Source organism: Protopterus annectens, chromosome 6.part0 (genome assembly GCF_019279795.1).
Source record: "Protopterus annectens isolate FY-2018-M chromosome 6.part0, PAN1.0, whole genome shotgun sequence".
NCBI lineage: Eukaryota > Metazoa > Chordata > Ceratodontiformes > Protopteridae > Protopterus > Protopterus annectens.
The window spans coordinates 1,922,508,342-1,922,524,578 of NC_056737.1; the positions used below are offsets into that span (position 1 = coordinate 1,922,508,342).

The 16,237-nt window shown below is 38.9% G+C and overlaps 1 protein-coding gene across 1 annotated transcript in view; it reads right to left on the reverse strand.

Annotated features, from left to right (window-relative positions):
- The window catches only part of LOC122804987 (unconventional myosin-X-like), a 2,302,513-nt gene that overhangs the window by 146,367 nt on the left and 2,139,909 nt on the right, over positions 1–16,237 (reverse strand). Inside the window, exon 29 of the mRNA XM_044075233.1 lies at positions 4,868–5,025. Within this exon, the coding sequence (XP_043931168.1) occupies positions 4,868–5,025 (158 nt within the window). The remainder of the gene's footprint in view (positions 1–4,867; positions 5,026–16,237) is intronic.

Genomic DNA, 16,237 nt, shown 5'->3' on the forward strand with positions numbered 1-16,237 from the left:
AGACAGGGACCCTGGTGGCGAAGCTGTCTGGGTCGACGGCACGGGAGAAACCTGGTGTCGACTCAGTTCCAAGGAGGACTCCGTTTCTCCTTATGCTTTTTTACGTCTTTATGCTTAGGAGGTGGTGAGATCTCCATCCCAGAAAGTGCCTCCATGAAGGGTGATTTCAGCATACCCTTTAGAATAAGCTTCTCGTTGTGTTCAGCCAACGTACGGTTGTTGAAGCTAAAACAAACGTCACAAGAAATATTAAGGTGGTCAACACCCAAACAGTAAACACACCAGACGTGACCATCAAAATTGGGCATCTTCCACCCACACTTATCACACTGTTTGTATCCAAGCTTGTCCTTATCCACCATTATAACACGCTACCACACAACTAACTATATCTAGCAACAAGAGATAGGACAGTGAAAGAAAACACTTTGTTTTTTTTTTTGTACAGATAGCAGGAAAAGCGTACCAACAATGGTACTAAGAAATACCAAAAAGGTAAGAGGAGGGCCTACTAAGGTAGGGAGAGAGGGAGTAGTACCAATGATGGTACGAAAGAGCTACCAAGGTAGTGGGGTAGGGTTTAGTCAGGAAATGAAGAAGGTAAAGATGAGAAATAACTTTAGACGATAGAAAACGTCTAACAAACACTAAAGACTCGAAATAACCAAAAAAAAAAGCTACACTTAGCTAAGAGAAGGTTTTGCACATCAGACGAGAAACACGGCAAACGAGTGCTAAAGAGACTATGAGAGGGGCATTGTGGGTGGGTCTTAGCTGAGAGTTTTTGGCTGGAGCGAGCTTGGTACCAGTCACGTCGGTTCCGAGGATGAAACTGAAGTCCTAACAGTAAGGAATGAATACAGATTTACAACATCAGATGTAATATTCCAAAGGCTGTAACTCAGTCAGAATCATTGGGTGAAGGTGGGTTAAGAACCTGTTATGCTTTGGGAATACTTTATCCAAGTCTAAAACATTTTTTTCTGGAGTACCTTAGTGCTCCATTTTAGAGCCAGTGTTATTTGGAGTTTTTAGGACATTTCCTATACGTCAAGGGATTTGGTTTAGTAAGTATGCTGATGACTCTAAGATGAGGTCAGTTATTACTACAGTTGAGGATCACAGTAAAGTCCAGGGTTGGCTGGTTGAATTGTACATGTGGTCATCTGTTAAAAACATATATATATATATATATATATATATATATGGATCTACTTCACTTACATGAAAAACCACATCGCTGACATTTACTTCACTGAGGCGAATACACCGACAAACCAGAAGGCCAACATCCGGAACACAGACATTCCGACCAGAGGTAAGTAACTGCTTGGCCACCCCCCCCCCCAAAAAAAAACAAAACAACTAAACCTACCCATGTGGGGGGCTTTCTCCCCCACACTCCCCTAACTAAATATACCAACTTCAAGATCGCACTACCATGGGGGTAAGGGGCAAAATTCAACAGGATGGTCAAGCAGTAATTTACCTCTGGTTAGAATGTCGGTGTTCCGGATGTCGGCCTTCCGGTTTGTCAGTGTATTCATCTCAGTAAAGTGAATGCCGGCAATGTGGTTTTTTGGGTAAGTAAAGCAGATCCATATATATATATATATATATATATATATATATATATATATATACATATATATATATATACACACACATTATATATATATATATATATATATATATATATATATACACACACATTATATATATATATATATATATATATATATATACACATATTATATATATTACTAACAGATGACCACATGTACAATTTAACCAGCCAACCCTGGACTTTACTGTGATCCTCAAAGTCAAAGTTGACCCATATATATATATATATATATATATATACACACACACACACACATATATCTATATAGTTGCACTTTATAATCTCGAAATACTGAAATGTCGAATGTCACTATTTTGAGACTATAAAGTTGAGAGTGCAGTTATGTAAAACTGCATAATAGCGAATGTGGAAATGTCGCATTCGCCATTGTTTGCGTACGTGACATGCGGTGTGGTTTGTGGATTTAGCTGGGGTTTGAGGTAAGTGGTGTATTTGTAATGGTATTGGGTAGGGATTTTAGTGTGTGTGCGTGTGTAGTGGTGAGTTTTATGGGTTTGCGTGTTTAGTGCGACCACGGAGTTAGTATATATAAGTGGGGGGGGCAGCCCCACCCACAATGGGAGTGCAGAGGGGCTTACTCTCCTGCTTTTAGCAAGAGTGTGTGTGTTTTAGTTTTGTTGCGTTTGTGTGTGTTGGTTTGTTTTTTTGTAGTGTCGGCAGGTAGGTGTATTTGCTTGTGTAGTGTATTGTTTGTGTTACATTCCTGGTTTGAAAGTTTTGGGTTTTTGATTTTTCGGCTTCATAGTCTCGAGATATTGAAATTTGATATTTCAGTATTTTGGGATTATAAAGTGAATCTACATAAATATAAATAAATATATATATATATATATATATATATATATATATATATATATATATATATATAAAAAATTTGTGTTCTTCATTTTGGTAGTATTAGTAAGTTGTATCCTTATGCACTGAATGATATCACACTGCACATTGTGAGTAATGTTAAGGATTTAGTAATAAAAGTGTAGTGTGGCTAATTTTGATTTACATCTTATGATTATTATTAGAAGAATCTATCTAGAGATGAAGAATATTTTGAAAACTTTAGGATAGGGAAATTTTGATCCCACTATTTAAAACATAGTAAAACCTGTGATAGAATATGACAGGAATGTTTGTATGTTTAATTCATTACAGACTTAAAGACTAGAAAAGGGTACAGAGATTTTATACCAAACATATAAAAAGTTTTAAGGTAAGAAGTATAAAGATAGACTTGGGCAGACTTCTTTATTCTCAATAAGATCTAGATTATTTAGGAGTGTGATTTAATATTTATGTATATGTATTTTAAATCTGAAAGTTTAGGAATAAGTGTGGGTATAACAAAAACAATCAGCATAAAGGAACTAGGAATAAAGATTTGTTGGTAATCCCTAAATGTAAAAGTTGAGTTTTCAGCAATTCTTTTAATTTTAGAGCTGCTTGCTGGTGGAATTCTTTGCCTCTTAGAATTACAGAAATAGATACAATTTATTTAATCGGACTGGAGACAGACTCCTTGAAGGAATATTAGGCCCGGAGTCTGAAGTATAGAACACTGAGCCTCACACATGGAGTCAATAATAAGCAAATAAAAAGGGATATGAAGTTGTCTTACTATCATACCCCCTTACCGAATATTACTGATCGATACTGATGGATACATGTGCACTTAGTGTGACTTTTTTTTTCATTTGACCTTGATTCCTGCAAGAATTAGACCCTGCCTTGTTTAGCTGGATCACTCATTCCCTGCAAGCCATGAGGAAATCTGACAAGGAAGGGCTGCCATAGACCTCTGTGGCACAGAGGGATAAAGTCCAGATTATGCTGAGGCCAACCACAGTTCAAATAGTTTCTCAGGTGCATGCAGAAGCTGCACAGGGAGAATGGGTGAGTGGTAGTGGCTGGCTTGCTCACCTGGGGGGGGGGGGGTTGCGTATGTCTCTGGCTTGCATGGGTGACACTTAATGGGAGCACTCGATGTATATCCCAGACAGCTTAAGTCTTTTGCACCTAAGTTGCTGTGTGCAAGTTGCACTGTAAGGGATAGGGCAGACTACCTCGCAGAACCAGCAAACTGGACCACTACTTACCACCTGAATCTTGTAGCAAGAGTAGGAGTTGATGGAAGGTTCCAACAGCAAGAACAAATGGGACATGAGCTACTGCCTCACCAGGAAATCACTGGCTTACACAAATGAGGAATGAATGGACTGGAAAGAGGAACCACTGGGCTCAATTCTGGTGGGGTGGGGTGGAGGTCCAAAAAAAAGATGAAAAAAAAAAAATAAAAGAGATTCCATCACTGAAGCAGCGATCAGGGGTTGTTTTATGTAGGATGCAGCTATAACCTCACTATGCATGTCAAGTAACATGCAGGATTTTTTTGGTCAGTGGCCATTTGTGAGAATGTGTCTCACATTTCTAAAAATGCTGTAAACCCCCTTATCACAGCCCTGCCTCCCTTTGAAGGGTCTTTGGTCTTCACCCAGGACTCAACCATTCAACCACAGGAACATGTACTCTATATGCATGACTGCCCACACCCTCCCTTGAGACAAGCTGGCATAGTAGCTTCACTCCTCTCTCATGCCAATTCTGGCCAGTGCTCCAGCCACTAATTCAATTTAGGTTGCCCAGATTATAATCAGGAATTTATCCCTGTATGCTAACGGAGGTGGGCCAAGTGTAGTCACTCTGCATTGACAAAAGGAGCTGGCAAACCCTCATTTCTGGTGAGAATTACTTAAGAAAATTGTGTTAGAAAACCTGTTTAAATATTCATTCTACTGAAAACATTTAGGAATCCTAAATATACAGCAGTGTTTTACTCGCTTCACAAATTAGCTTATATTTCATTGGAAGCTTAGATTTGCAAGTCTTTTGGAAATAAAAAAAAAACACTGCCTTGGATTCTAGAGCAATTTGTGATGTTCCATTAATGGTGATATCAGTAAAGAATGCAGAAGTTCCAAGGTTCAGGCCGTTTTCTAAGTCCAACTGTTGTGTGTGTGTGTGTGTGTGTGTGTGTGTGTGTGTGTGTGTGTGTGTGTGTGTATATATATATCTATATATCTATATATATATATCTATATATATATATATATATATATATATATATATATATATATATATATATATCTACATACATAGATATACACATGTAAGCAAATCACTGTTTTACTCCAGATGCCATTATCTTTGAATTACTTAGTATCTCACCTTAATATCCCGGATCAGCTGCTGTGTGGGGGTCTCAATAGGAACCTTACTGTCGATGACTCCCTGGATGGCAGATGCCCATCTTGTGGCCTCATTTAGTAGCTTAGTGTAGAGTCTGTAAGAGTGCTTCCGTCCATGAATGACAATATTCCAGTAACCTACATGAGTGAAAGCATGCTGTCATAAAAAAATGTGCCTGTATTTTATAAACAGCAGTAAACCTACAATACTGTTATAAAGTTACAAATATCACAAAAGGAAGCTTCCACTGATAAATTAAAAATCTTGAATATGAACATGTTCTATCTGATGCAACAAGTATGAATATTGGTGAAAATATATTTAGTATCCTGAATACTGTTTTTCCTGTTATGTGAAACATTAAAATACTGCTAACCCTACCGTGTGAAAGGAGGTGCCAGAATATGTAACCTTAGTCAACTGCAGAGGGACCTCATCTATTTGTTTACTAAAAGGTCTAGCTGAGTAGAATCATGTCCAGGAGCTAGAGTCTCAAATATGCAAGATTTACTAACAAAATGTGTACAATATAAGCAATGTGGGAGTACACAGAAATGGATATACATGCAGGAATATACAGTGTACAACAAAACAATGATAAAAAGGTATAACTGTCAAAATGGCTGAAGAGCTTCATATGCATAACATCCATACAGTGACAGTTGTACTTTGAATCATACGTGAACTATCCTAAAGAATATTCACAATGTGCACTGAATACAGATACAAATTCATGGCACTGCTATACTCGAAACAGCAAGCAAAATATAAATGCATAACGCATGCCCAGTGACAGTGGGTCATGGGTACAGGATACTTGAGTATGGGGCCGTGGTTACAAATACAGCATATGTAGATGCTGAAGAAAATTAGTGTTAAAAAAACAAGGAGGAAGGACAGCCTACAACCAAATAAAGTAATATTTAGTAGATGTCACAGACAGAAGAGGTGAATGTTATAGTAATAACTGGAGAGGTAAGAATGTTTCATAGGAAATCCACATGAAAACACTTCTTAGGAATTACATGTCTGATAATAGCACAAACAGGGACAGTGTCCATAAGGAGCAGGGAAGCAACTGAATGTAAGAGATAAGTGAGAGAGGAGATGGGGAGGACTGATATGAGATGGTGGTGGTGGGGGGGGTCCTACACAACAGATGTAGAAATACAAAAATTAGGCGGAAGCTGTCAGATATTTAGCAATTCCAGGTAACCTCACAATTACAACACTCAGTACCACATAGGTGTGACCTGATGATCTCTCTGTAGCAATGTTTGAGGGTGAGGTTCTGTATGCTGAGAGAAAGATTAATACACTGTCTTTTGTAGGAACCATGGGGATGTATCTCCTGGTTCACTCGTAGCTGGATTTACTTATACACTTGGGAAATGTCGGAGAAGCAAAGGGCTCTAGGTGAGTATCTGATATAATGGTTAGCATTCACCAAAGTGTAACAGTTTCCAAACCATTCTTATATAAGTAAGATTCAGATAGCTGGAAAATTCTAAGTCAGATAAGTGAAGAGAACAGAAAGGCATAACATCAGCAAAGAAAAAAAAAAACAGAATAAGCCGTACAACTAAAAAGTCCATTAGCAATGCTAGGTAAGTCTTAGTTAAACTATTTATTGACCATTCAAAATTTAAAAATAAAACTTACATAGCTTAGCTTCTAACTTGTTTTTGTTTTATGCTTCTAGTAATCACACCACCAGCAAAGCAGGTGTCCTTGTTATAGGTGAGATCAAGTTAGTGCGGTGGTTTGACAATGAGGCTCAAAAATGGCTACATATATAGTGAAGCACTGACTACAGAGTGGACACAGTCGAAGCTGAAGTGAGAAATGTTTACATATTGGGTTAATGTTAACACGTGACTTTGACATAGGCAGAAACAATGCAACTAAGTGTGGACTGGAAGGTTGTGCAAGTTGGCATTATCTAATCTGAAAGACTGAAATTTCCCTTCAAGGTAGCTGGTGACTCACTGAGTAGTCTCAGCAGATAGTCCACTGCATGATAACCTTTATAACTTGTTGCATACTTCTCAACTGTCCCCATTTGCTGTGTCCTTCATACAAATTTGTTAAATTTCTGGAAACTCAATGAGCATTAGTCACTAAAAAAGGCTAGCATTAGTTTTTCTGAGATGCTGTTCTTCAGAAAATGCACATTAATGCAAAATCTGTTATTTATTAACGTTACAAGTGAGGAACCGCAAAATTAAAAACTGTTCCTGACTTTGGGCCTCTGTCTTTCATGACTTTGGTTTGGTACCTCTTTCTTAAGCAAATAGGTTGAGGTCGAGCACTATGCTGCTGAGAAGGAACTGGTGGGCTAATTGTATCAAATGCCTTTGACAAGTCAAGGAAAAAAGTAACACTGTTATACTTAAGTTAACACTTATACATTCAGTTACATGAAGGAAACTACAACAGCTTCAAGAGCAGAAAGAAATCCATGCCTAGTCTGACAGTAAGTTGTTAGTGTTACTATAATGACAATTTGCAGAATTTTTCCAAAATTTAAAGGAAAGCTGATAACCCATACATAAGAGAGTTAAATGATACTGAATTCAGGTGAAGGGCTACCTATATGTAAAAGGATCATTTTTGCTAACTTCCAGGGTATAGAAACTTGTTAAATGTACACTGGTTTATCAGCAGAGAGAAAGGCAAGGACATGAACAAAGCAGCCATCTTTAAAAATGGGTTGAAGGAAATCAAACCTGATAGTCACATTGTTTGGAATTTGACTCCTCTATATTTTTTTCCATGAAACAGGACGTTTCCCTTCTCCACCACATTTAAAAGCCTCACTATTAAACTCCTTTAAAGATACTACAATAACTTTATCATATTCAGTGAAGTGAGCCACCAGAACCCAGTTCATGGTACTGCTTTAACCATACTGTTCTAAATCCTAATTCTAGGTACCCACGCCATGTGCATACATGCATGCACACACAAATACTCACCCCCTGTAGAAAGCCATCATCTTAGTCCATTCTAACTTGGCTATCCCAAGCTTTACACACTAGTTAATATAATCTTCTACAACAGATTTGGGAAACTCCTTTATTTTTGTAACAAAAACTTGACTACTTGACTATGCCAAGCTCTTCACCTTTCTCCTCCTCCTAAATAAAAAATTTGCATTTTGTGTCCAACATGTAAGCACTTACATTTTCATACTATTACTAATTATGGAAAAGTTGTGTAACAGCTGTGATTTGAACGTGTTGATTTCTTTTTAACTTTTATTTCAGCTGATGTGAAACTTTATTAAAGTAACTGCTGACTCTTAACTCGGGTGTTATAAAATGATAAACTGATGACAGAGGACTGCAGGCAACAAGCAAGCAGAGACAGCTCTGCAGTGTTAAAACTGCTCAAAAGGTGGCACCATTGGGCTACTTTACATACAGAGAAGTCCCTGACGCACAGCAGATGAGCTGCACTCATTTCGGAAAAGTCTTCACATCCAGGGAAGGGCGTGACAGATGATTTAAGAAGAGGAGGGAACTAGCCATATCCTTGCAGCTTTGTTGCCATGCTACTATCTGTAATCTTAGCAGCCAAAAAATGCATCCTTGTTTACTTTTCCTGATTGCTCTCACAAACGTAATGTCTTTACAAGGATCACAGTACAGTCTTAGTCAACAAGCTTTACAGACTGCACTGCCAATATGCAACTTAACTTCCCAGACAAGTTGGCATAAAGTGTTAAACAGGTCAAAACCACAGCTCTTATGAGGAACACAGCTTTTACAAAGTAGCAACTACAACAAACTATTGACAATTAGGTTGGGACAAACAAACTGAACTGAACTTTTTAACATTTTTGTATTATACCCAGCCTTGAGGTTTGACATGCCTTCTGCTAGTTGTAACAGAGAATGGTGTGTGTGTGTGTGTGTGTGTGTGTGGGGGGGGGGGGGTCATCTTAGCCAGGAACATAGGTGCATGCGCACACACGTGTGTGCAGGAAGATGAAGAAAACCAAACAATATTAAAAGAAGTAATTTGTACCCGACTACTCTTTTGAGGAATCGGTTCTCTAAGAAGCGAACTACATCTGGATTTAAACACAAAGTTTGGACCTATGAATGTTTCCAAGGGGGGTCTTTCCTTTTAAACCTGCATATATGTGTGTTTTTTTTTATTTCCTGACTAATCATCTTGTCCCCCCCCCAATGAGCAATAGTAACATTCTTTGATTACTTTAGAAAACTGAAAGGGAAAATTGTGTTATCAAACAAACTGACAAATAATTGAAAAATGAAACTCGTTACCAAATTTCAAATATGAGCACTGGTTTCAGCAAGGGGTGGGGGAGTCAATGCTTCTGCTAATTCATGCTATCACTGCATCAGATCTGATAAAACAGGTTTAATGAGACAGAGCACAACAAAATTCCACTCGACGATCCAAATGTCAGCAATGCTTGAGACCTTTCACACACGGACAGCCAGAATACCAGGTCTTGTGACTTGCGTCATCTCCTGCTGGAGGAATAATTGGAAACAGACAAAATCCATGGCAATATTGATGAATTTTAGGTCTGAACTAGATGAAGGAATACATTTTTCTATATGTCTACTGCAGGGTTTTGTAACCATAACAAAAATTTGCTAAACACTATGGGGTGAGGTGAATGAAAAGCAAAAAGGGGAACTTCATAATGAAAAAGCTGTGTATTTAGAAAAATTAATTCCTGTTTAGCTACCAGCATATCTACTCACACCATCCAATAACCCCCTGACAACAACAGCATTACTGCATGGATGGTGACGACAGACTTCACAAATCTTATATGATAGCTTAAGTTGCACAGATCCATGAAAGGATGATGACTTTTCTTCCTGAGAACAAAGAAAACCCCTTCCACAGCCCTCCTGCTGCGTTCTTTCTAATTTGTTTGTGAAAAAAAGGACTAATATATTGTGCAAACTAATAGTATAAAAAGCACATAGGGATACTGCTAATTTCCAGGTCGTGACCTCATGTGTAAAATCCATATAACCTGTGTGATGGGACTCCAAGATGGAGTTAACTGGAGACTCTTTTTCCTAATAGTGCTAATGAAAATGTGGGGAGACCGAAGTAATTAAGGATCAAAGCCATGACAGAACACTTCTTGGGAAATATGGCAAGAGGTTCTGGAGGTGTGGGGGGCAGACAGATTGAGAGAGAGAAAATGATCAGCTAGCATTCATTAATACCCGCAAACTTTTTTCTTTTGTGGACTGGTGGTATTTGTGGGCATGCTTTCCAGAGTAAACAGAACTCTCTTCTGGAGACCTTCAAATATCTCTTGGGTAGGATCCCTAAAGCAAGACATAATCCTTTAAAAGAAGAACCCAAGCAATTTGTTTCAACATCTCAGCGAGCAGAAAGGACAATAATCAAGCTACCCTCTGGAGATAGAAAAAGCAGCTGTATCTACTTCCTCCTCCATAGCATTAAAGGTGTATTAAACCTCATGAAAACTTTTTTTAGTCCATACATATGCCTGAGCGTTTCTGCCCAAAAAGGATCTGCAAACTGAGGCAGAATCAATTTAATTCAAAGGTTAGTCTACAAAGATGTTAAGAAGTGTGGTATAAGGGTGACGGAATCAACACACCTCAAAATTTAACAGGTCTATTGTGTTTTATTCCATCTATAAGTGGACCTGGATTTACTGAGCTATTAGGGGGTACCCAATAGACCCTGGCACTTTTTAGATGTTTTATTTCCCCATTGTACAGTTTGGGTGGGTAAATGGGCTGATCATGGTTTAATTCAAACATTAATTTAACCAAGAAAGGTAATGATAGCTAAACCTGTTTTTTTTATGTTACTTATTACGTAAATTTGTTTGTTACAGTTTTATATATAAATCGACCATGGTGTTGCATAAATTATCTATGGTCTTACCACCCTTTATGTGCCTGATCCTGTCTGATGTTGGAATCTAAGCAGGGTCGGGCCTGGTTAGTACTTTGATGGGGGATACTAGTTTACATAAAAATGAGGAGGACTTTTGTGTGTTTATTTGGGCTACTATCCAATTTCTTTTACAGCTTTTTTCCACAGGTTTCATATGAATGTACTGCATCTGCATTTTTAGTAGTCCAGATAGGGTATTTTTAATAGAGAGTATTTGACTGCATTTATAACAAGCTTTGGCTTTTAACAGTACCTGGCTTTTTATAGTCTATCTGGCTGTATGCATTTGGTGTGGACTCAAGAAGCTTTAAGGCAAGCCATGTGACTTAGAGAAGTTATTTAAGAAGGTGTGCACTGTTTTTTAATTATCTGATGAAGTCTTGGGGGTATAACCAGGACAAAAGCACTCATTTATTCTTCACACAGTTTTGCACATTTTAAAGAACGAGTTGGTTTATTAATAAAATCTACATTTTAAAACTGTTTGGCACTGCGGTTTACTTCACTGCCTTCCTTCCTTCCTGTTAAGTGATAAAAGTTTCTTGGCAGAAATAGGAAAGCTGCTCCAAAGTGGCCCTTCATAATTTTAGACACCTCCTCAAAGGGAATCCTCAACGGTAGTATTAGAAAAGAGAGAGATTAATTATCCCAGTCTTGAACAAAGAAATCTCATACTCCTCAGATTTTGAGATCACTGGATCATCAAGATATGAGGAGACTCTTTGGAAGCTTTTCTCGAAACTGTGCACTTCAAACAGAACAAAAGACCAGTACCTGAACTTTTAACTACCGAATGTGTGTGATTCTGGGGGAGGCAATGCAATGCAAGAAAAATTCAGTCTAAAGGTACAGGTGCCAGAGATGCTGGGTCTAAAGAAGACTATACTATCTACGCTGCACATGCTCTTCTACGCTCTTGTCATCTTTCAATACATACCACACAGGTCTTTGAAGTTCACCAGTGACATGTGAAGTCTGATGGTCCATATTCAGCTGCAGAAGGAGTCAGAGGATGCCACAGCAACTCGGTGATCATTGCTGTGAGACAGGAAGGTGAATACACAGACCCTTGTGGATTCTATGGCCTCTGTCTTACTCCTCATTTACTGTAGGTGCCTTGTTGTCACTCTCAACTATGGGCAAGTTAAAGTGCTATCCTGCTTAAATTTACACGTATCAAAAATACACGTCGTCTCACTACACAGCAATGACTTGGGGAAAGAATAAGAGGCTGCTGCAGTCATGGGATACTTCAAAGAGAAGGGAAGCATATTAAATCTTATCTCCCAGTATCCTGTCTTGGGCCTATTAATATCAATTGTCTTCAGGCTGAAGATTAGGGTTTTGGTTATTGGCAAATGCATTGTCCACCCCCATATTGCATTTTAGGCAGTGCCAACCTGATAAACCTACCAATATATGGGGAATAAGCAAAGGAAATATGAAGCTGTTACTGATCAATGCTAGGAGCCTAAGCAAGAAACTCCACTCCCTACAGGCCCTTCTCACCCTAGAGGATATTGACATCTGTATAGTGACTGAGACATGGTTTAAAATAGTCGAGAGTACTCCGGCTGGGCAGGGGTATAAATGCCCTCCGCACCTAAGACCAGCTACTGCGCAGGAGGGGGAAAAAGGTGGAGGTGTCTCAAGCTACATCTAGAAGAGACTTGCATTAATGCTGGTAAAGCAGCATGATGCTCTAGAGCTTCCTGAAGACCAAATAACCATCAGTAAGATCCTGTACCAAATATTAGCTAAGTATAAAACTCTCTCTATGACAAACAAAAGTCATTACACCTATCTAGAGGAAGTAGAATCACTCAGTATTAAAATGCCCTTTTCCTAGGTGACCTAAACTATTCAACTATAAACTGAGAAGCCTACACCACCAATTATGCACAAGCACAGATAGTCCTGGACTTTGTCAGTACAAATGCCCTGGAACAATTAGAGTACCCACTAGGGGGAATAACACAATGGATCTTGTCCTTGCTAATTTGGCAGCATCTTTTTATAATTCCTTGTGTATCTTCATCACTTGTTAGGTCTGACCATAAAGCAATCGCCTTTGAAATAAAACAAACCAGAGACCACTTCCAGCAAGGTACCTTTAGTCTTTTAGAGAAACTACCTACTCCTAAGCAATAAACTGGCAAGTTTCAAATTCCCCACCAAACCCAGTAAACTCCACTGAATATGCAGAAACATACACCACCACACTATACCATACAACTATACATATTCATAGATGCAGCTGTACCTTGTAGGAACACATGCAGGGCAAACCCCAGAAACAAGCCCACATGGTGGAACCATAACATCAACAAGCTGCATCATAATAGGAAAATAATTTTGACCAAAAGAATGAAGAGTGATTCCCAGAATGTTAGAGCTCTTGTCACTGAAATAAACAAATGAAGAGTTTGATATAATCCACCAAAGCCAAGCTGAGGCTAAAATAGTTACCCAAGCCAGAGACAATCAAAAGGCATTTTTTAGTTATGCTCGTAATCTTAAAAGCACTACACTAAGGCTAAAGATATAGCGAACCTATTGGCCAATAAAATTAGCTCTGACTTTATTAACCTTCTTTTTTTCCCCTCTGTCTGTTCCACAACATACACCCGAAACTGGCTATTACACTAGATCAAGTCCTAACAGTGCTATCAAAAGTTAAAAATACTGCATCAATGGGTCCTGACAATATCCCTGGATGCATCTTGAATAGATGAAGAAGCAGGATTTAACCCCTCTTCCCACAAACAACACTGTTCAATCTCAGCCTCTATGCAGGTTTTGTACCAAGTGAATGGACAACAGCTACAGCCATTTCTTTGCATAAGAGAGGACCTTCCACAGACTCAGGCAATTACAGACCCATAAGTCTAACCAGCCCCATATGCAAAGCCACAGAAAGACGTTTCATGGAATTGATCAATCAGGGTATAAGGAACTCCTCAACACTGGACCCTTCAACACTAGACCCTTCTCAGTTTGGATTCCTCAAGGGTAGATTATATTTAGTTAACTTGGTGGATTTTTTTTGTAAAGGTCACCAAAGCAATCGCTCAAGGTAAACACCGTATACAAAGCTTTTGACACAATTTCACACTCAGGCATAGTAGAAAAGCTTATAAAAAAAAAAACCTGGGAATAAACTCGTATGTCACACACTGGAATGCCAACTGGCGCACAGACAGGACACAGATAATCAAAAATAAGGGAACGTTACCTCCACAGAGAGACTGGTCAACAGTTGAGTCCCCAAGGGTTCTGCGCTGGGACCTCTAATGTTTATCATCTACTTTTCTGAATTAAAAGTCAATACCAAAGCGGCTCTGGCTGATTAAGTTTGCAGATGACTAAGCTAGAAGCAGTCACTCAATCCCCAAATGACTTAGCCATCCTGCAGGAAGGTGTGTTCCATATAAACAACTGATGCCAAAATCATGGAGTGAAACTAAATGCCCCAAAAAATGCATTATTGAATTCTTTGGAAAGTCATCTACCCAAGGAATTACTACATTGACAATATGCCACTAAGAATGACGGGATTTGGGAACTTATGTGGAGAGTGACCTAACTTTTGGCTAGCAAGTATCTAATGTTGTAAGAAGTCCTTCTGTATTGCACAGCTTATAAACAAAGGGATTGTGTTTAGATCAAGGGATGTCATTGTCCCCTTTACTCAGTCCTCATTGAATATAATGCTGCTTTGGCATGTATCTGTCCAAACATATGCAACAACTGGAAGATCCACAGAGATACCTTACTAAAAGGATACTAGGCCTACATGGACCAACTCAAAGCCCTGTCATTATAGTTGATACCCTATAGTCTGCTAAAAGGTGACCCCTGTCTGGCATACAAGGCATCCTTTGACCCCCCACTACTGATGGATTTACTGCACATCAGCAAGTCAAACTGCATCAGAAATACTTGGTCTAGGGATCTAAACCTCTTATGCATTATCAACAGAATGGTTTGGAGGGACAGGTATATCAGGCAGAGGATACTGCTGCTATGGAACAGACTCACCATCCATATAAAACAAAGTTCATCCTGTCCATATTCAACAGCAACTTAGATCTATGGGTGGGAAATAGATCTGCCTACTGTACTACTAATGGACACAGCCAGCTCCTAAATAATTTGCTCCATGCAAGGATCTCTTCAAATTATCTATGGTATGATCCCAGTTATTTTCACTACAAGCAATATATAATTATCAACCATGGGATGGGGGTAAGGCCAATCTATAACCGAATGGGATGGGTTATTTTGAGCACAAAAAGGGAAACTGGTTAGGCTTAAAATGTCAAGCATGGGCAGCTAGCCTAGTACTTACTTATGAACCTATAAGATGGGCCCTTCTTTTGATACCTGTGAAGGGCTGATTATATGGTCACAAAATGTTAGGTGACAGGGAGGCCTCAGGCTTTTCCTGCCTGTGTAGTCTAGTCATTGAGATGAAATTTTGGCCAAGCTGACTATCACTCTGTGTTGCTGTCTCAGGCACAGCAAGCAGTGACACTTGATGGTCATGATACGTAATCTAGTAGCAAACTACAAGAACATTTGTAAGGTCATTACTTTTTGGCATCAAACAAAGCATCTACCACTAATAAATGCCAAGCAGAGATACAATTTTAGTGTCTGAAAATAAATAGTGGCCATTCTGTTGCTCACATACTAACCTGTGCAGAGTGCTGTTGGTGTGGGTAAAAAATGAATGTGAAATTAGAACATTTTTATAAAGCTATGTAAGAGGGCACAAGAATGATATTCCCAACGATCAACCACTGCAGGAGACGCCCCCATGTAAGAAAGTACAGTTGTGTCCCACTTAGCATCATTTTAAGCCGATGGATGCAAAATGACCAACATCCGAACATCAAGGTATAAGAATGGCATCCATCAGCACCACCTTCAGGTTTTTCTAAGCCGAGAAAAGTAGTTTAATGCCTGAGAACAGCACAACTTCCCCAGTTGTCTGGTATTAGTTGTGAATGCAAAGGAATAAGAAACGCATGTATGAGCCAATGGGATTATACATAACAGTGACAGAGATGGCCCTTACATAGCTGATTGGTAGGAGGATGGAAATAGGTACTGCAACATTGATGTACTCAAACATCTACAATTACGACATGTGGGACACAGCTTTATTATGTTCTTTGTAGTCATTGTTGCAGTAATAATCCTTGGGAAGAGGATGGAGGATTATTGTAGGTTTAGGAAATAATATTTTGTAGGATGGCCGAGGCGAACCCTGCTCTGGCAACCTGTCCTAAGTTATAGCGTTTAGTAAAGGTCTGAAAAGAATTCCAAATGACTGTTTCTAGGAAAGTTTGACTGGGAACCCCTTTAAGGAAAGCAGTGGTAGTTGCCCCATGCCTGGTGGAATGAGTT